Consider the following 22,808-nt stretch of genomic DNA (forward strand, 5'->3'; position numbering starts at 1 on the left):
ATACTTGGTGTAATAAGGGAACTATTTTTACAGATATGGATCTAGTAGTCTTTTTCAATGTCGTTTCTTGAAATCTTCAAGCAGGAAACTTACCACTTTGGAATGGAGAACTGTGCAATATTTTAATTTTATTCATCGTTTGATATCGCTGAAGATGGCTCGATCTATAAGCTGAAACGTTCGATTGTATTGCATTTGAAATGAGTTTGAAATAAATCAGTGATTCTGATCATCTACGCACAGACAACTGCGTTTGACTCTCATAGCCATCCTATTACAAATTTCCAATTTTGAGAGTCCTAAATTATTATTTTACTTAACTTTCACTTTTATTACGTAAGAAGAAGCTTTTGCTAGCGCACTGTAATATATTTAAAGTTACAAAGAAAGTATCTCCGGGGAAGCACGATTTCTTATATAGCGCACAATATATAACATGTTATGAAGTAATATTCGCGGGTAACATGCCTAACGAGATTTCGACGTACAATAATGTGAAAGGTTCATAATATAAAGTTTTCTTGGTATCTATAACAATCAATTGCAAAAGAAAAGTTGCCACGGTAACGCACATCCTGGAGTATACACAAATCTTTGTTACTACGTGTAGTCAGATCAATAACCCTGTCTTTTCATGTGATCCAATCCCAGATTCTTTAGAGAAAAGAGAAAACGCGAACAACATTGATGCTGTCAACAATATAAAGTGACAAATAATAATACGTACATTTAAAAAATAGTGATACACTCTGGAACGAGTTTAATTTAAATGCTTTACTTCTCTTATTATCCTAACATAATTGGATTTTGCATTAAATATAATAATTTTGACATTAATAATATAAAAATTAATGTTAATAATAAATCTAATATTTATTTCTTATTAAATTTTAACTAAAAAGAGATTTTTCATTTTTTTTATAAACTAATTCTATAATTATTTTCTCATTAAAATCTTAATTAGAAAAAAATTAACTACAAGTTCATTAAACAATATCCTCACTTCTAATTCCTATATTTCAATAATCTATATATCGGATATTTTCTGTGTAATCAAACTTATTTTTACAATAAAGCATGCATGGGACTTAATCTCTGGTCGACGCACATTTTTCGCACATACCTATAAGAAATAAAAGCGTTATATCCCTAACGACCGGAATAATAAATATTCGTAAAACGACAAAGGTCAATTGCGCGGCAATATGGTCGGTGAGACGAGTCTTGTTTCGGTACATTTACGGCTTCCCTACAGCGTGACTTGAAAATAACGTCTATAAAAGAAGTCTATGAGGCGAACATCACTGTAATGACCACAACTGACGCACATTAAACGAGATGAATACAAGTTTAGTGTAGCGCTACACCTTTACGCAAACTTTTTAGGACATTATAGGTTTTTTTGAAAACAATATTGTATTGATAGAATCAATCATAAGTATTGTTTATTGTATTGAGATATAATCATGATTGTGTAATATAATTAATCATGAATATTGTCTACACATATTTTTTTTTAAGTTTAAATTATACGCAATACACATAATACCTTTTACGTTTTCAAATCAATCAGTAAATTAAGATTTAACATATCATGGATAAAAGAATTTAATTAGATTTTATTAATATCCTTTTTAATCTAGTTTATTAATAATCGAATATATAAGACTAACAATAAGTAAAGATTAGAGAAATTAAAACTGTATCCAGTTAAATATAATACATCTTCTATCAATCTATTTTATACTTGTAAATACAAATATATCAAACTATAGTAAAATTTATATATATATATTATGTTTAAAACCTGTAAAATATCTTTTAATGTATATATTGTTATAAATATATAGATAATGTGTGTACATACCTGTGTTGGTAAAACTATAAGAGCCACGCAGATCATAATGACCATGTAAAGTTGCGAAGGCCAAATGTCCGGCACGAAATCTCCGTAACCCACAGTGGAGAACGTTACCACAACATAGTATGTACTTTGAAATAGATTCAAATGCCTGTGCCCCGCTCTCTGAAAGTGTTGGATCCCGCATACGCTAAAATGGAAAATTCATCGGATCGCCTTACGATTAATCGTTGATTGCCACGAAAATGGATAGTCGGGACAGTTCTAGTCATATTTTACATGCGTCCGACGTAAATCTACGTCGTTTATAACTGTATACTACTAACGTAATTTACGCTTTCTATAGTCGCGCCGCATTGCAAACGATGTCTCCTGCATTTAAATTACAAGCCATTGAGAATCAGGAGTTTACAGTCATTCACTTGAGAGAGTACACACAAACCATAATTTGAACCATTAACGTTTCAAGATAATTCTTTTTGTCATTGTTTACATATAATTGCGGAATAATAAATTTTAAGAGACTGAGTATTATATTGTTTGGATATAAAGACATATATTTATAGATTTTTATAATTTTTTTGATGTAATAGATCTCTTTCAATTTTCTAATATATATACATATATACATATATATATATATATGTATATATGTATATACAAAAAAAACATAAGAGACCTTTTTTGTAGATCGTTAAATTTTCTACAAAAATATGTATTGATTATTTCATAATTTTTGAAAGTTGATATGATACAACATTCATAAGAAGCAAAAACAATTTTTATAAAATTTATCAAACTTTAACTTTGAATATCTTTTGAACGGTTGAATTTATGAAAAAATGATAAGAGATCTTTTTTGTAGAGCGGTAAATTTACTACGGAAAATCTATGTGGCGCAATGCTGTATTACTGTTTGTTAGATAGTTATAAAATTTTTTCTATTTTACTAAATGAAAAATAAAAAATCGCGATGAGCGACCTGTTAATATTAATATTAAGGGCTAAAATTTTAACAGGTATCTTATTTTACCTTCCTGCAAGTATATATGCTATTCGTGAAATGAAAAAAAAAGTTGCTCCAAACTAGCTTGAGCTGTTCGGCGTTGCTCGTCGAGAAATTCGTACAAACATATTTTACTCCTTTTCACCTTGTTAGGTTCGAATTTCCAGAAATTCCTTCTTAGTGAGTGCTTACGTCATAAAAGGAATATACTCCCAGAGTTTCATGTTTCTAGGTTTAGAGGTTTGGGCTGGGCATTGATGAGTCAGTCAGAGAACATTTGATTATATATATAGGTATATAGATATAATATAGATTATTACACATATGTTTTACTGTTATCAAACACATATTGTGTTATAATTATATTATATAAAATCCTCATCATTTTCTATTACATAGTTTGCAGAAAAACATACACGAATGCATTAATTATTTAATTAAAAAGAAATCGCCATATATTGACTTAAAAAATAATTCTTTTTTAATAAGTAAAACAGGACTGATACTATGAATCTTATATTAACCCTCAGGATACGCACTGGGTTAGCGTAACCCGAGCGAATTTTGAAAGTAGCGCCATTTTAAAGGAAGTGAATGGTAGGGGTCCGTACCGGGGCGGGGGGGAAAAATCTTTGAGGTATGTGAGCGCCAAGGGGCAGCGTCAGTCTACGCTTGGTGATCAAGTTATACGATTTTGAAAATTGAACTCGGGTAGTCTACGGTTACCTTCAGGGAGCACGCTATTAGCGCTATTGCATCATTCTATCTTTATCGCTCATCAGGTATAAAACAAGGATAGAATAAGCAAAAGCAAATAGCGCTAATAGCGCGCTCCCCGAACGCAGCCTACACCCAGTCCGTACGGAACGTTACAAAATCCGTGTTTAAAAAAAAAATTTGTGTTTTTCGAGTATTTGCTGCAGTAAAGTGTTTTTTTTTGTATTCTGGTATGTATAATTTACTATTTTTAATATACTTTTGTGCATTCTAACCTCAAAATGATGCTCTGTAGTAGCATACCAGCATAACGTATCCGTGCATGCATGTTAATATTATTTCAATTTTTGTTATTTATTTATATCCCTAGACAGACTCACTTATTTTTCTCATACGTGAATGACTCACTGGGGTCTTAATAACCCCAAAATTGTACCGCGTGTATAATATTTCCAGAATGTTCTTAGAAAACTTTATAATAGATAATTTTGTTTGTTGTTTAATAGGGAAAACGATAGTAGTCATCAATTTGCGATAGTAACAAAAAACCAGTAAAAAAATTTCGAAAAACAAGAAAAAGAACCAAAAATTGGGCTGAAATGACTATTTTTATAAAAAATGCTGTAGTTTTTCATAAAATTCACCGATTTTAAAATTTCCAACGGATTTTGAAAAACGAATATAGCCCAGTAAAATGACAAAATTTGGAGGAAATAATACTGACTGGGCTGAAACTTTGTAAACAGGCTTGTTTTAGGGTACTATTTAACATATTAAAAGTCCCCACGTGTAGACGCTACGTTGCGGGCAGGGGAGGGTCCAAAAGGTCCAAAAAATTAGTTTTTCGCAAATAACTCGGAAAATATCAACTTTACGGATATTTATGTAGATATCAAAATTGTAGCTTACAAAATTCCGCACAATTTCGTTTTTTATTCAAGTCTGTACGACCAAATGGAGCAGAGATAGAATTTTTTTAAACATCGGTAGTTTTGCAATGCAACAAAAACGCGTACGCGCGTCGCGCATTTTTCGCTAATATCTCAAAAATGGACTCTTGAATCGAAAAATGTTTTAAATAAAAGTAGTAGAGAATCTAATTACGAACAATTTCGTTTTTTATTCATTTTTGTACGGTCCAAATTCGCCGAGTTATTAATTAAAAGACAATTTTATTTTATGTTGATAGTGGATGTTTTGCATGTAAAAATCAGTATTAACTCTAAAAGTATAGGTCGTACACATATAGTATGTATAATGAAAGTTAAAGAGAATAAAATTTTGAACATGTTGATGTATGCATGAATTCATTTTGGTAAAGATAGCTTAAAGTTAAGAGCAAAAAACATGAAAAAATGTCATTTTTTAGTGCATTTTGTAAAATAACTTTTTCTAATTGGTTGGAGGCAGTAATGTTATGTATTTTTCTTGAAGATATTTTAATTATCTTTAAAATGAGACGTCGTAGACCTTTTTTCATTGAAACGTTGATGAATTACAGGCGTTTAAATATTGAAGAAAAAAAATCAATTTTTGTTAAATTAACATTTTAGTCCAAAAATATATGGATAATAATTTTTCAAAAATTTATTTTACCTTGTTTTCATTACTTCATATATATATGAACGTGCTGGAGTAGTATAAGTCCTTCGCAAAGTATGTTTTATTTAAAAAAAATGTTCATGAATATTGCTGTATTTTTGATAAATTGTGGAAAAATTGCATTATTATTCCTTTTTTTGTAAATATCTCCGTTTCTATTAACTTTACAAAAAAACTTCAAGAGACCGAAATTAAAGCTGACAAAATTTCCTATAAAATAGAGTTTATGACATGTAATTTTGAATGCATTGTGATGGGAAACTGGCGTTTCAAAAGACAGGTAAGTTTACGTATGTAGCAGATCATCACTATGAGTCGCCTGAAATGATGAAAAAACGTGTCCTTAACATTTTTCTGTACCTATTGAAGTGTCAGAAGTTATTCCTGGGGTCTTTCTGAATCGTTTGGTACTAGGCCGATATTTTTAGGACCGATAGTACTGTACATAGGTATTAAAGATTGAGAAGAGTCCGAAGTCGGTATGCGGCGCGCAGTGTGGCAAACACGTTACGACTCGTTTTATTTAAAAAATCATAACTCACGAACAAATTGACGAAGCTTAATGATCAAACACGCAAATTAAAGCTAAAAGTAGTGCGAATGAGAAAAAAATATGAGATAATTATTAATTAAATAAGAATACTTAATTTCGTCGCCGCAAATTTGGTAATTTTTAAATGGTACAGAAGGACTTTAAGGACTTAAAGAATGCTAGAAAAAGAATTTCTGAATAAGAAAAAACGAATTTAAAGTGTGACAGATATTTTTTATGTAAAAAAATTAATTTATTATTTATTATTATTATTATTATTAATATTATTATTATTATTTATTATTTATTATTATTATTATTTATTTATTATTTACTATTTATTTTTAATTTTGTTTATTAATTTATTAATTTTTTAATTTTATTTTTTTTTCTTAAATTAATAGCATGTTAATGCAAATCAAATTGCACCAGGTCATGTGGCTGCAAAAAGGCAGGGTTAAGATGTTCTGACCTCTGTGCTAATTGCAAACAGAACAGCTCCCTAAATATGTTCGTATCTGACGAAATGAGTGATTCCGAATCGGATGAAGACTATTCAAATAGTGCAAATGAAGAAGAAGAAGAAGAAGACTAACAACTAATTTCCATCGTATCTCTTCTATGGCGGTTATAAATTATTTAAATATTCATATTTCCTCGATTTTTCACTGTACAGAAACGAATAAAACACGAAATTGTTCGTAATTAGATTCTCTACAACTTTTATTTAAAACATTTTTCGATTCGAAAGTCCATTTTCGAGATATTGGCAAAAAATGCGCGAAGCACGTACGCGTTTTCGTTGCGTCGTAAAACTACTGGTGTTTAAAAAAATTCTATCTCTGCTTTATTTGGTCGTACAGACTTGAATAAAAAACGAAATTGTGCGGAATTTTGTAAGCTACAATTTTGATATCTACATAAATATCCGTAAAGTTGATATTTTCCGAGTTATTTGCGAAAAACTAATTTTTTGGACTTTTTGGACCCTCTCCTGCCCGCAACGTAGCGTCTACACGTGGGGACTTTTAATATGTTGAATAGTATCCTAAAACAAGCCTGTTTACAAAGTTTCAGCCCAGTCAGTATTATTTCCTCCAAATCGACAAATTTCGAGTCATTTTACTGGGCTAATAGACAACCTTCAAGGGCATGTAAGCGATTTTTTCGTTTCTTAAAAAAAACATATTTCTTTGAACATCTGAAGTAGAAGAAATGACGAAAAACTGCCGGATGGGAAAAATCGCAAGAAATGGAAAGTAAAACAGATTCTGTCGATTATTATTTATTTGAAAGGTAGTCAAAAGTTATAAAAGTATATGGAAATAGTAAAATTAACTCCACAAAAACTTTAAAAAGTTTTAATCAGTTGCTGTGCAAGAACAGCAAAAATGAAATAATTGACCGAATTTTAAACAATTATATATGAAACAGGGGTAGAATTTTCCGGGGAGTGCTATAAAGTGTATAATTTTTCGTTATCGATTTTTACAAAAAATCTGAAATATACTTTACTGTGGTAAATGTCGAGCGTAAATGACTCACTGGGGTCTACGATACCCCAAACGATTTTCTTTTTTGGTCATAGCTGCTGCACAGTTCTAACGCACTCGCTGAATCACAGAGGTCGATTGCCGGATGACTAAACTGAATTATGGTTAAGGTCTCGGTATGAAAACTAACCTTCCTAAGGCAGGAGCTCAATTTGAATTTCGCGTGGGGTCCCGTATACCCCAGTGAGTCTGTCTAGGGATATTATACTAATTAACAACATCCAAAAAAACTATTTTTACTTTAAGATATTTTTTTTTTGCGTTATTACGATAAATCAAGCAAGTAACGTTATATCGCTATCGCAAAAAAACGGGTATTTTCATAGTTAAAAAAAAAAATACTTTTTGGAATAGATCAAAAAACGAATTCAGCCATTTCAAAGAACAACTTTTTAGCTTTCAAATGCGACTTAAAAAATGTCGATATCTTTTTTTTCATAAAGTTATGCAATTTAAAAGAAAAAGTGAATTTTTATGAAAATTTTTTGAGAATGGTTTACATTTTTAAATGTATCTTTGTTTAAACAAGTAATGTAATAAATCTATCAACGCCATTGTATTTTTGAGAAAATTTCCGATCCAAAGAAAAAAAATTTGTTTTAATTGACAAATTACAGCCCGATATACAGTCAATCAAAGTCGCCGAGTTAGACTAACCCATGTTTGTACGGAACGTAACTTTTTTATAGTCTGTACCCTGAGGGTTAATTAGAGAAGATGCCACTTTCGGTCAGATTGGATCTTGATAGTCTAATAATAATATTTTCTGTGTAAATTTTATATACTTTTTCTAACTCATTGTCAGTAAAACACAGCCTTTTGTTGGAACAGTAAATCCACATACTTAAATAAAAAATTAATTTAACTTTTGCCTTGTCAGTGAATTGGTAAAGACGCCAGTCACAGATTGTAAGAAAGTCCAGGTTCGAACTCTGGCTAGAATGATATTTTTTGCAATAAATTCTTTGTAGAGATTTAAAAAGAAAGATGCTTATTAACGTCAAAATTTAAACCAATTATTGATTTAAGTATGTGAATTTACTGTTCCAACAAAAGGCTGTGTTTTAAGACTGACAAATAGTCGGCGCGCAATTTATTTAAAGTTGGAAACAGTATATAAAATTTACATAAAAAATATTATTATTAGGCTACCAATGTTCATTTTTTGATTGAATCTACGCTGGCTGTAAGGAACGCGTCAACACACACATAGTTCTTTAAATTCATTTTAAGGACCTTTGGACATCACATTATCTTAATTCAATTCGATAGTCAATGTTGTTTTTGGATCTTTTAATCGTGAAACTCATTGAATAAGAATGGAGAAGGAGAGCAATTATTAATTAATTTTTGTATATTTTGCTGAAGATGGCTCAATCCCGAGCCAAAACGTACGAATATATACACTGTTGAATAAATCAGTAAATTGGATCTTTTACGCACCGATAACTGCGTCTGACTCTCATAGCCATCCTTTATCAGTTTTGTATATAGGTACACATATAATTATATATAAATATATATATGAGTATATATAATGCAATTATATATGAATTTTGTCTCTATATGATCATATATAATTATATATAATCATATATAATCATATGTATATAATGATATTATATATATGTAAATACATATAATCATATATGACCATATATAGTCAATATTATATTAAAAAAAGGACTGTTAACTTTGATAATAAAGCATTTTTCATTGTTATTCGAGACATTTTGAATAAAATACATATATACAAACATCAAAACAGGTGAACATTAATAATCTATTTTATATATTTTATGTACCTATGCTAAATAATGCTAATTAAAATTTTGAATAAAAGATTTTTCAAATATTATGTGGCTTTAAACTTTTTTGTCAATAAAAGTCCATTTAACGATATTCATTTTAAGGTTATTTAAAACATTTTCACCGAAGAATATATAAATAGGATGTGAGTGATTTTCGGAAGTTTATCCAAAACTTTCAATTAATAAATTTTTCTTTATTAAATCAATTAGAGCGTGACTATACCCATTAGCAACAAACCAATCGGAATTAGCATAACGATTTTTGGTTGCATCTTAATCAATCCGACGTCGACTTTTGATTTGAGTAAACAGATTTATGTTAGTCGATAAAAAGCACCTTTCTTTTAATCAGCAATTTTTTATTCGGCAATTTCTTGCCGTAACGAAACGAATGCACAATTAGCCTGACCACTCGAAGCAAGATAAAACGACATCCTCGATAAAACGATTCTTCGATCGTAACAAAATTGATGTAACGGCGCGCGGTGCAAGAAAAGGAAGAGATTGAACCCGATATTGTGAAGAATCCATCGCCTAGTATAAACTAGTCGGCGTTTATAAACGGCCTGTTATCCATTATGCATGCGGCCCCGTTTCTATATCTATTGTATATATCGATGTATATATTTGTGCACCTTGTTCATTTTTCCTCCCTTCCTTTATCTACCTACTCCATCGCATCATCGTGCTTCCGTTCGACGTGTCGTGACAGTCGAGCGTGCCCCATCGTACGTTAATTAACAACAAATGGATCGATGCTATTTTATATATTTCACTAGGATACTAAATACCGTATGTATAGTATCGTAAATACACAGCCTATTTCATTGCAAATATGTTTTATGCATGATCAAATTGACTTACAACTTTTGTCATTTATTAAAAATATAATTTCATAAATATGCAATAAATTATTTTTATAATTATACAACAAATTATCATTATTTATTAATTTTTACTATTTATTAATATAAATTAAAACATTATTTTTTGTTTAATTATTATTTTCTGATGATATACACTCTGCATGATTTATTGATATGATGTCTGCATTCATCTTTTACCAAATATTTATTCAATTATTGCAACAGTAATGTTAGTTTAAAAATAGTATTATGTTTTTAAAGAAAAAATATTATTAAAATTATTTATTAAATATTAGCAATTATTCTTTTATTCTATGACTATGTTTTAATAAATTAAAAAATGTATACGCTTTTTGGTAATTAAAATCTATGATTACCGAAATTTATAATAATTTAATATAAATTTATTTATTAATTAATAAATGTATTACAGGTACACAATTTTATAATTACAATTATTTAAACGCGCCTCTAAAAAGCGCCAAAGGTGTGAGAAAAGTATTACTGTGAGAGTAAAACCGTCGTTTTATTTTCAACATCTCTGTACGTCAATTCGTCGCGTTTTCGCGTACGAACGGATAATAAAGTCACGCATTTTCGTTAAAAATTTTCATTGTTCCCTATCCAAGCGCCGTCGTTTGTTAGCAACGTTTTCACTAACGAATCTCGTCCATGTGTACGTGACGGTTCCAATTCAATCGAACATTATTTCATGGAAACAAGTGACGTAATCGAGATAAATTTTTTACTGTCCATTAAAAGAGAGTCGTTAAAAAAATGTGTCTCGGAGCTTTGCTTCATTTCAACAGAATAAATTTTTAAATTTTATTGAGAAGAATTTTGAAGATCCTCAAAATATGCATTTTTTTTTAAATTAATACTAATAAAAAATTTAGAACTTTCTCTCTCTCTCTCTCTCTCTCTCTCTCTCTGTACAATTTTTAAGCATCTATACATATATGTATATACAATTTTATTTTTTTTTTTAATTTTAATATTACTTATACTAAAAAGATGTACACGTCATTTTGATTTCAAAATTACTAATATAATATGTACTTGACATATGTAAATTAATTCAATTGTATGCCTGCTCTATTAATTCTGAGAAGGAAGCTTATTACATTCATGTAAGCAGATATTCCATTAATAAATTCGGATAACGTCTGTTTATTCAGAATAATATCAATCGTAATAATAATTAATAATTAATGTGTAAAGATCTCGTATAAACACAATCAAAATATTTATATCTTTAATTATACAAATTTAAAAAATATAATGTTTGCAATGATATCTAAAGTTAAATTAACGAAACCAAAATTAGACGCTATAATAAGAAAAGCTGCTTAAGTAACAAGTGCTGCGACAGCACAAACGTCAAAGCTGTAAAAGGTGTAATTGTTACTTAATGCAACATTTTATGTTAAGCAGCTTTTCTATAATATATTCTATAAAGGAATATAATCTTTGTAGCCTCATAACGAATTCCTATATATATATATACAAGGGCGGCGGTGTGGTCTAGTGGTAGAGCGCCAGACTCGTAATCTGAGGAACCAGGTTCGAGTCCACTAGAGCCATGAATCATGGAGAAATTTTTTCCGAAAAAAACCGCGCCCTTCTGTGCAGATGCGGAGAAAACTGAGCTCCGTCTTTCGGAAGAGACGTTAAACCGTTGGTCCAAAGTAGGAAAGTAGGAAACAGTAAGGTAGTAGGATGAATTGAAGGTTAGGGTTGGGTACGTCCCTTCAAAACGCCCTTTAAGGCCCCTTGGGGTATATAAAGTAAAATTCTTTATCCTTTTTTATATATATATATATACAAAGATAACAGTAGAATTTTCCCCCGAAAAAGTTACTGGCATGATATTTTCTCTGTATATATATTCATGACACCTTTTCAAACAAAATTTTTCGAAGGATAATTAGGTAAAATATTAGCGGTTTTTCTGTTTATCGTGATTATATTGTAAATTAAAAAATTAAATTAATTAAAAATATACACATAAAAGAAATTATGTGTGTAGAAAATTTAATTTTGTAATTTAATTATTATATATGATAAAATGCTCAATAGGAATTCGTTATGAGGCTACAAAGATTATATTCCTTTTATATTCTTTCAAAACATAAAAAAAAAACAAGAAAAAATCAATTCATAAAACAAATAAAAAAATAATAACAATAATAAAAAAATAATTATTATTATATATTATAATAAATTTAAATTTGTAAGTACGTAAGTTTTATTTTATTCAATTGTTATTTTGCATCATTATTTCCAAAGCGTACAGGATAATTTAAGAAAATGCGGATATTATAAAAGCTAGTCGCAAAGTGGCTGGCTATCTGTATGTGGTTAGTGATCAAACCTGCAGATGTGATAGCGCATAGCGTGAAACTATAGCGCTTATCATACATACTACGTTCGTGGCATGCAGAAAGTCAAGCCGTTGACTCGTTCGCTAACGTAAGCAATAATTATAATTAATCATTTTAAAGCGAAGAAGATTGTGTGAGTCCTGCGATTGCAGTCCGTTTAGTCATGGGTATTCAATGATAAACATAATGAGAAAAGTCTCTCCTTCCTTCCCTCTCTTCCTCCCTCTCTTTCTCTTTCTTTCTCTCTCCCTTTAAAATTAAATTTTAAAAAATCAAATACATTAAAAACTCAATAATGTCAAAAAACAGCGGATTATGCATTACATTGCTTATTACAAACAAATGTTTAAATCTTATATTTCTCATTTCTATAATTAGCAGCAATGCTAATGTACTTCTTCCAATAGTCATAGAATTACTCGATTCTTTCTCTAGTTATTTCTCTGTATTTCAGCTGTAAGTGCGACGACTTTTTTCGACGCATTGTGACGCAGATTCGTCGTAGCGTCGCGACTGCTATACTTTACTCCTTGTCCTTGTCGTAGATAATACGGCCGTGCAAGGGCGAGCTAGCAAGTGCGCCGCTCTAGAATGACACCGTAAATAATAAAGCGTCGCGATCGATGGTGATACCAATCCATCTGCACAAGCCGAGGTACGATTATTTATTAACGCTTGTCCCACATTACGATCTGGGTCGATCAGACGTGTTTCGTCATTTTCTCATTTGTCCCTAACATTGTAGAAGGACAGCTGCTGGTTACAATGATTTGCTCCCTGCTGTACGTTAAACTCGCACAAAATTGATTTGCCAAGATAAATCCACGCACTTTTGTCCCTTCATTTTTCATACAAATCGCATTTTTAAATATGTATGTATACATATACGTAGTATGTGTAATACAAACTCCATGTATGACCACATAAAAAGGCAAAATAATTACAAAGAGATCAATACAATCTTGTTTCTGTATCTTGCTATTTTAATCGCTGGTAATGTGCCATTATGCTGAATGCCATAATGATATTGACATTTCAGATTAATAATACCAGTTTCTTATTATTATTACAATAATCGGATGACGTAAGGACCTTTTATACTATCTATATATCTATGGATTATTTACAGCATCTAACACCTAAGATTAGTAATATTTACCATAATATATATCATATAAACGTATTTACCATATATATATCACATAACAATCATATAAACGTTGAAGAAAGGTAACTAATAAATATTAAACGTGAAAAACGCTGAAAAATGCAATAGTAAAATTTTAAAAATTATTATTTTTTTAACATTTTTTATATTAACGTAATACTTTTCTGACAACACATTAAATTTTAGATCTCTTAAATATAATTATTATAAGTCAGTTTTTAGTAAATGTCATAAATATTTTTATTTTTTAATCAATTTTAAAAATCTGAAAAGGGACTACAATTTATTTTTCAAAATAGCAAGATTGTACAATGCAACGTAGTTCCGTGTATATATTTCGCAACAGTTTGTAATGTCCTGATATGTATAAACAAAACTCTAACAATTGTTGCAAATTATACCGGCTGCATGTGACAAATCGTTATTTTTTTCATACCTGACACAAATTCTTATTTATTCAAAAGTTTGCGTTTAAACTTTTATATAGAATTTTTTTTTCATATTGTAGAACCGGGAGCTGCAAATTATCTGCGGTTTGCAACTTCCACGTCAATATGCGATGACGATTGATGTTACGAATTCCACCATCTGCGTATGACAGGCGTTTGTTTTTTTCGCACCTGCACAGTCGATATATGAATTTTTAGTAACCCGTGGCGAATTTTTTCAATCAAATCACATTTTTTTCACGCTGCAAATTGCTCATCGCGACTTTTTATTCTCGCCGTAGAATGACACATAAAAGACATTTGATTTTTAAAAGTTCTTAAATGTTAATTAATATCTTATATACTGTAATACATTTATTAATTAATTTTTATGTATTTATTAATTTATTTATTTTAATATATTTACTGTTAATATTTTAATAATTTATTATTTAATTTTTATATTTGCATAAATATATTAAATTGTAATCTCTCTGTTGTGTGGCTATTAAATATTTTCTTCATCAAATAAATGAAGATAACGTAAGACATTTCATTATCATTATATCATTATACTTTGATATTTTTTGGTTTACGCTGCTTTACAGAAAATGCGTTCAAGTTAAGTAAGTATTTGCAATATAACGAAAATGGCAGACGAGATCATACATGCAAACTATTCATTTATTTCCGCAATCTAAGCTTTCTCTGCGCCGTCGCGTTTACAAATACAACTTTATTCGAAGATTAAACAAGACGAACCGCAGTCATCCACGACTTGGATTCGTAAATACGAACTCGTACTCCGGCTGGAAAACTTTTCTCGTTATTCGGATAATACAATAAGTCCCTCACGCCGACAAATGAAATACGTTCGTTATGTAAACTTAAATAACGCGCGAATGCTAGGGTGGAAACTTCATTACGGCAGTGTCACGAATCAAGTCCATTGCGAATATCAATTCATGATTGTTTGCATGTAGGATTACAAATCTTTCACCTTAAATCTTGAGGTAACAACATAATATTTTGTATTATTAAAACATGCCAAAAATTATATTTTCTTGTTTGTTCCTTCTTATTTGGACTCATGCTAATTTTATTTCGACAAATAGACTTTAAAACAGAGCAGAAACTTCAGGTAATTAGTCGGAACCAAAATCTTTTATACAAAATAATCTTATATTGAAGTGCAAATGGCTTTTAAAATAGTTGTTTGTTGAGAAAACAATAATTTTTATTAATACAATTTGATATCAGATTATAGATTCATTCATTAAAAACGATTTATATTTTATTTATTATGCATTGTACTAATTTATATGTAAGATTAATATAAAATTTATTGATAAAAATGATCTTTTCTAAATCGCATAATAAATTACGTAGGTATAGAGTTAAAAATTTAATATTTTTGTAGCGACGAGAATTGTCTCATACATTTTAATTCTTTTTTTGAAATTTGTAGAAGAAAGATTTGATCCAGATTGAGATTTGCGTGTGGTAAATAGAACAAATAAAACAATATTGAAATAAATAGAAAGTGATCGCGCGCAACAATAAATCATTCAATCTAACAACGAAGCAAAATGTTGATTGCCTCGCGGTTTATTTTGGTCCTCTTATATATAAACGCGAAATTGATATTTATAAACTCGGTAATTATAGGGCACCTCCCCTCTAATGACTATAATCTTGACATATATTATATAAATCACCCTTCTGAGTAACTTTCAATAGGTTTTAACCGTCGCTCGTTATTTATTAAAAAGTTATTAACAAATGTAACTGAGAAATATAACAGTTTGTGTCAATACTAAGGGAAGTAATTTGCTGATATATATGTGTGTATAAACAGTACACATGCAGGCGAGAGAAGGGATACTGACTCTCCCAAGCAGGGGTGGATAGGGCTAAATCTCGCTTCGCGTGGAAAATTGAAAATTTACAATAATAGACCTTGTTTCGCCTTGTAAACAGGGATGGACCTTGTTTCGCGTGGATGGTTCTCTAGACAGCATACGGTTCGGGTTTTTAACTTTCCACGCGAACCGAGGTCCACCCCGGCCCACCCACCCCTGCTGGCGGGGCTACGCCTCTCCTCGCCTACATGTATACTGCCTATACACACATATCAGCAAATTACTTCCCTTAGCACTGACACAAACTGCTATATTTCTCAAACTTTTTTGTTAGTAACTTTTTAATAAACAACGAACAATGGCTAAAATCTTTTGTATGTTACTCATTGTCAGAGTGATACCTTGAAAACATATGTCAAGGTCAAGACCATCGGAGAGATTCCCTATAACGCATAAATATCCTAAAATATTATACTTGTAATTATTATCCCGTTGAGGTCACACCTCCTAAAAATAACGTAGAGGTCACATGGGGTCCAATGGACCCCACAACAGTTTCCATTTGCGTTCTTTTTGATGTATCGACTCAAACCTTGAACTGGAATTAATTTATGACTTCCTCTTGATAATCCAATAATTTAAAAAAATTTTTTATGTTGAAAAAAAACGCGAGAAAAATTTTTTTTTCGAGAAATTTGACTTTTTTTCACAAAAATATTCATCAAAATTTTTTGAGATAGAGTAAAAAAACTTTGTGCGTTTTACTCTCAAAATAGTATACTTTTAAGAAAAAAATAAAAAAAAGCCTGGGGTCCATTGGACCCCATGTGACCTCAACGGGTTAAGATTAATAGTATAGTTAATATTTATTTAACAATTTTCAGTACTTAACAATTTATGATTGCAACTATTAATATGTTTCTTTTATACATTTCTGCATATTATGTACATATAGTATTAAACAATTTTTTAAATATATTTTAATACATTTTTGCTTTTTTATATGTGGGGCACTCTGCGTATGCGCATTTTCACACTGACCTACTTCAATAATTTTGACAATTTTTTTCCGAGAAGTATTCTGAAAAAGAGAAAACACATTTTTTGGTTTGGGCTTACAATCAATATTTCCGATAATGTGATTTTTGTAAAAATTGAATTTTTTGGTAACTCATATCTACTTTTTAAAACGTTAATATCTTGAAAATGTTTAATTCTATCGAAAAACGGTTTGTATAAAATTTGTTCAGTTTAAAATGAATTACATGATGTATATATTCTTTTTAATTTTTGGACAGTCTAAAGTTGTGTTATACGATGTTAAAGAGGAAAATAATATATTGTACAACTAGTGGGAAAAGTGGTCGATTCTGAATGAGTGTGAAGTTGGTCGCACAAGCGAAGCGAGTGCGACCATCACACTCATTTGGGCTCGACCACTCTTCCCACGAGTTGTTCATACTATTTTTCCTAACAAGAGCGTGAAACAGGCCGCGCTTGTTTTACAATTTCATTTCTCCACTAGTTGAGAAATGGCTTCATTTTTCAACTAGTGGAGAAATGGATCGTTTTGCTCACTCAAAACAAGCACGAAAAGCGGCCCATTTCACGCTCGCGTTAGGAAAAATTATTTTTTGTAAAATTCAACATTTTTTAAAATTAAAAACAAGATTTGTAAACATTCTATTAAAAATTACTAAAATAGTCAAAATGCATTTGTTAGTAGCAGATTAATATTATATATCTTGATATTATATTGTTACAAAATAAGAAAACAAATTTTTTGGTGTCATATTTTATTAGCCATAACGAATTTTCTGTATAAAACCTGTGTTTTAGGATTAAGCTATAATACTCGATATCTTCCGAAAGGAAATCTTTTAGCGATAACTTTCCAGTTGCCAATTCGGATAATGCACTGAAGATATCGAGTACTATAGCAGAATTAGTTATAAAACGTAACACAGGCTTTTGTACAGAAAATTCGTTATGGTTAATAAAATATGACACCAAAAAATGTGTTTTTTTATTTCGTAACAACATAACATCAAGATATATATTATTAATCTGCTACTAACGGATGCATTTTGACTATTTTAGTCCGAGTAATGTTGAATACAACTTTAGACTGTCCAAAAAATTAAAAAAAATATATATACATCGTGTAATTCATTTTAAACTGAACAAATTTTATCCGAACCGTTTTTCGATAGGATTGAACATTATCAAGATATTAACGTTTTAAAAAGTATATATAGAGTTACCGAAAAATTCAATTTTTATAAAAATCACACTATCGGAAATATTGATCACAAGCTCAAACCAAAAAATACGTGTCTTCTCTTTTTCAGAATACTTCTCGGAAAAAAATGGTCAAAATTATTGAAGTAGGTCAGGGTGAAAATGAAAATTTCAATGGGGTAGAATACCCCATTATGGGGTAGAATACCCCATATATAATCTCGAATAACTTATTCAGTCAAATAAAAAAATGACGTCTTCTTACTCACAATAACGACTGACTAGAAATTTATGAATATTGGAGTATACTCTTCAATCAATTCTCCTTACAATAGGAATACCCTTTCTAGAAACTTTATACTATTCTGTTGCAAATGTATCATTGATGAACGAATAAGCAGGATAAAGCGAGCAGTACAAACTTCATTGCAAGTCTATTCGCGAATAATTATCTCTGTTAATTATAATACATGTAGTTTCGAAACATTCACGACGCCCAAAATATGCCAAGATAAAAAATAATTAAGAAAAATTTATTGTATAAACACACTAAAAAGAGCGTTTATTTTTAAGTTTAAAATTGTCATATATTAAAAATTATAATTTATAATAAAGAAGTAAAGGATTATAATATCTTAAATATATATATTTTTTAAGAGAGAGAATACAAATGTGCAATAAATATTATTTGAAAGCACTCACCTAGTAAAGACAAGGCACAGTAACGTAGCACTAAGGATCATCAGCTGTTGACTTAATGCCGATTGGGACTTTTGCATTGCTCGGTGTAAGTCGTTCTGAAATATAATTAAGTTGACCGCGAATCAGATTTAAGCTTGACATAAGTTACGGCTAGTTTGGATGAGGTACTTACGAACATATTTTCCAAAGAGTGCTTTGCCAACCAACAATTTAGGAACACCGGAATGAACAGATTTCTCATTGGCGGGTATAATAACTGCAAGTACATAATATAGATATCTCTTTAATTATATACCATCTTCCACCTGATTTATTAAGATATTATAATATTCTGTCTGTTATAAATTATAATTACCACTCTACATTTTTAATGGTTTGTAAATTTATTATGGATCTAATTAGTTCCAGCGTGTTCAGCCATGTTCTAGTTTCTCAAGAAAATAGCTTTCAATTTAATCGTTATAATTAAAGCATAATATGTTTTTAAGATAACAAATTATTTATTAAAAAAAATTAAATTGAATTATTATTACTTTCAAGTAAAAATAATGTAACTTTACAGGTAAAAATTCTTTTGAACAATTAAACAATTAAATAAAAAAATAAAAAGAGTGAATTATATTTTGATATATATTATAAATTATAATATGTAATAAAATTATTCATGCCTATATCTATTGTGCGTGTAATATAAACTTAAATTATTCTTCAAACAATTCTGAATTATATCGTTTCTTTCACGTGCTTTTTGAGGAATGTTTGATTTTTTTGGATAATAATTGATTTAATAATTAGTTAAATAAGCATTTGTGTTACAATTTGCAAGGAATATAATGACCATAAATGCTACGTCTAGTATTTGGCAGTTGTAGATATTTATGAAGTAAACATCAACGCAGCTGCTTGGTTTGAACGTTTGAACATGAACATTTGCTCATTGTGCTTGCTTTGCAGCATCAAAGATCCACATCATGCTAGACGACAGAATATATGTTTGAATATTAAACTCTAGACTGCGTACTGGTTTTAATGAAAATATATTATAATTTTAAAATTTCATATACATCTAATTGTATATATCGTTAATGCAAATTTGAATATATATCGTTGAAACATTTTTCTCATCACATTTTCTCTTAATACTGTAGAATTCAATTACTTTGTTTTATATTTTGTATTTTTTGTTTATACTTCAAAATTCAGAAAGAGATGAGACCAAAGATAAATATATAACAAATTACAAGACATTATTTTTTACCTTATTTAACCTATGTTGAAAAAAATACAATTGATCAATATTGATATTTTCTTAATGATTTCCAGGTAGCAAAATGACGTCTAAAGACGTCTTAATGACGTTTTATTGACGTTAGAGACGTCATTAAGACGTTATTAATACGTCATTTGACGTCACTCTGCTACCTGGGTTGGTGTTAAATAGACAATTATAATGTTATATGAAGTTAATTAACAAGATTTCTTGGAATGCTATTTTAAAGTGTTAGAATTACTTTAGTTCTTTTTATAACTGCACGTTTTTCACATTTTTATGGTACGAGATGTTCATAAATAAATGTAAAACTAAGAACTTGTACATCCAGTTTGCACGCTACATAAACGTCACCGCATAATCCAAAATTAATGAGGTTAAGTTAATTAAATTCCAAAGCACAATAACCGTGCACGTAATGTCGTTACGTATTGTGTCCACTGTGAGATAAAGGTTATTCCCTATGGGACATGTAAAAATCGATACATTATAGTTGGACGCTTGACGCGAATGAAGTTCTTGCATTTTCATGCAAGTGTAGTTACGTTTAACATATATGTATGTACAATATACAAGATTTCTTTAAAAATTTTATTGTACTTTTGTGTCAACATCTTAACTTTTAATTATAAAACTGTCAATTATTATTTACTACGATTCTAAGATCTCTATCTATATTAATAAATAAATAATTTAAAAAACAAATATATTAGAAACAAATTATCACAGGCAATCAGAGAAATTAAGCAGCTTGGGTTATCATTTTTAAGAGATTACAGGCCATTTCATATATTTATTGAATTTACTTTAGAATATACATAATTACAAAAAGTTTTGTACAAATTAGCAATCCGAAAATTTGTTTATATGCAATCAAACAAATTTTGTAAATATTACAAGAGTGCGCATATAGAAATATATTGTTATAGCCCTATTCGTGAACTAATTTAGAATAAGTGTTAAAAATAGAAAGCGATTGTGTTCTCTTACGTATCTTACCGTGATTGTGAACGGGATTGTGTTGACCAGTTCCAGGATGAAATGGAAGGACAGAAGCTGCTGCCAGACATTTCCCTGTGAACATTACGAAGACAGCTCAACACACCCAGCGACAATTTTATCAAAGTAGGAACTGTGAATAACATTTCAAAACTAAACATGCGCTTCGCTGTTCTGCATTTTCTAAAGTAATTTTGTAAATATTGTAAAGACAAATATATGCACTTATGAATTTACGAGATTTAGGAGTTTAAGAGATTCTCGCGATCTATTTTCACTCATAAAATTACTATTTATATTCATATTTACTATTATAAAGCATCTTGTACGATTAACAATAAGTTTAAGTTTTATAATAAAATATTTCAGATCAATTTTATAATTTTGTAATTTTAAGAAAATTTATGAATAAAAATATACGCGATATACATATTTTATGCATGTCTGCATTGTTTTATGCACATTAATCGCTAATAATAGACGAAAACAATAACTTATTTTTATTTATTTAATTACTATTATTTTTATTACAAACTATATACTCGATATTTAATCGGCAAAACGATTTCTACGATGATTTAAATCACGACACGCTGAGTATAAGAGTGCAGAAAATTGCAGACGAGAGGATTAATCGGAAATTATATCTTCTAGATTGCTTCATAAAAAATGTCATTTGCCGCATCAGCGCCGGCAGTAATTAACTTTAGTCGTGAGACAGAAAAGGTGAATACGTGCGTAATCAGATCAGGAACTTCTTCGTTTTATCGTTAAATTTGCCGGACTGACTCGATGTACATCTCTCGCCGAGAACGTGACGCGCATATTACATTTTTGCTTAAACCACGACCTTTCATCGCATTATGCATCTCTTTGATGTTAACGACTGACTTTTTATCTCGATAAAAGTTTTGCATTCGTAGCAAGTATACGTTCTTAATTAAGAACAGAAAACAGTCCTCATTTATATATGAAGATATTTACAACATAATCTTCTAAAAGAAAAAAAAATTAATTTTATTACACATTGTCCAACTAACATGTTATTTTTCCCAGGTCTCTTTAGAATTTGCAACATAATATATAATAGAATGTCGCGCGCACAGCTGCATCTCACTACGCTAATTCAATGTATTATTATATTTTCGCATTTTATAATTATGTGTAAGATATAATACAGTTTGAAAAATTTGTTATAGATTGCAACTTAAGAAATTTAACTAGCGCAAATAATTTTTAAACAGTATTCATTTATGCGAACGTCCTAAATAATGTCGCGTCTTAAAATACTTCCTAATTACCATTTCGTTTTATCACGGAATATTCAACAGCAATCAACAGTGTATATATACTGTATACTATACTGCAACTTCATGATGTAGACGGGATATACGTTAAATTCTACCTTCAGCGCTTTAAATAGCGATATTCGTTATGTAATAAAATCATGAAATTTATGAAAATGCTACTTTGTATTTCTTTTTTCTATTTAGAAAATTATTTTAGATGTTCATGTATTTTATCCTGTCCAAATTAAATTATTAACTTAGTTGCAATTTAGTGAAAAAAATAGACCTATTTAAAATTATTTGTTGTTAATTTTTTATGTATATTTTTTTATATTTTTAACATATATTATATTATTTTGTGCAGAGTATTTTTTTACGATGCACTTTAATAGTCACCAGTCACCAATTAAACACTCCAATTTTTGTATAATGTTTTGATATAAAATTTTTTAACGTTTAAGCTGCAGGTGAAATAGCAATTTTATAGACTGGGAACGATAAAATCTGCGGATGTAAT

The 22,808-nt window shown here is 29.7% G+C and overlaps 1 protein-coding gene across 12 annotated transcripts in view; it reads right to left on the minus strand.

Moving 5' to 3' along the window:
- LOC112457807 (potassium channel subfamily T member 2) overlaps positions 1–22,808 on the minus strand; it is a 247,764-nt gene that overhangs the window by 30,456 nt on the left and 194,500 nt on the right. For 11 of the 12 annotated variants that reach the window (XM_025021054.1, XM_025021053.1, XM_025021058.1 and 8 more), the window contains 4 exons: positions 21,003–21,077; positions 18,906–18,989; positions 18,734–18,828; positions 1,868–2,051 (listed from right to left, as the gene is read on the minus strand). In XM_025021054.1, the coding sequence (XP_024876822.1) occupies positions 1,868–2,051; positions 18,734–18,828; positions 18,906–18,989; positions 21,003–21,077 (438 nt within the window). The remainder of the gene's footprint in view (positions 1–1,867; positions 2,052–18,733; positions 18,829–18,905; positions 18,990–21,002; positions 21,078–22,808) is intronic. The other variant, XM_025021055.1, reaches the window with a different exon arrangement.

The sequence above is a fragment of the Temnothorax curvispinosus genome, unplaced genomic scaffold (genome assembly GCF_003070985.1).
Source record: "Temnothorax curvispinosus isolate PA1 unplaced genomic scaffold, ASM307098v1 QBEX01008326.1, whole genome shotgun sequence".
Taxonomy (NCBI): domain Eukaryota; kingdom Metazoa; phylum Arthropoda; class Insecta; order Hymenoptera; family Formicidae; genus Temnothorax; species Temnothorax curvispinosus.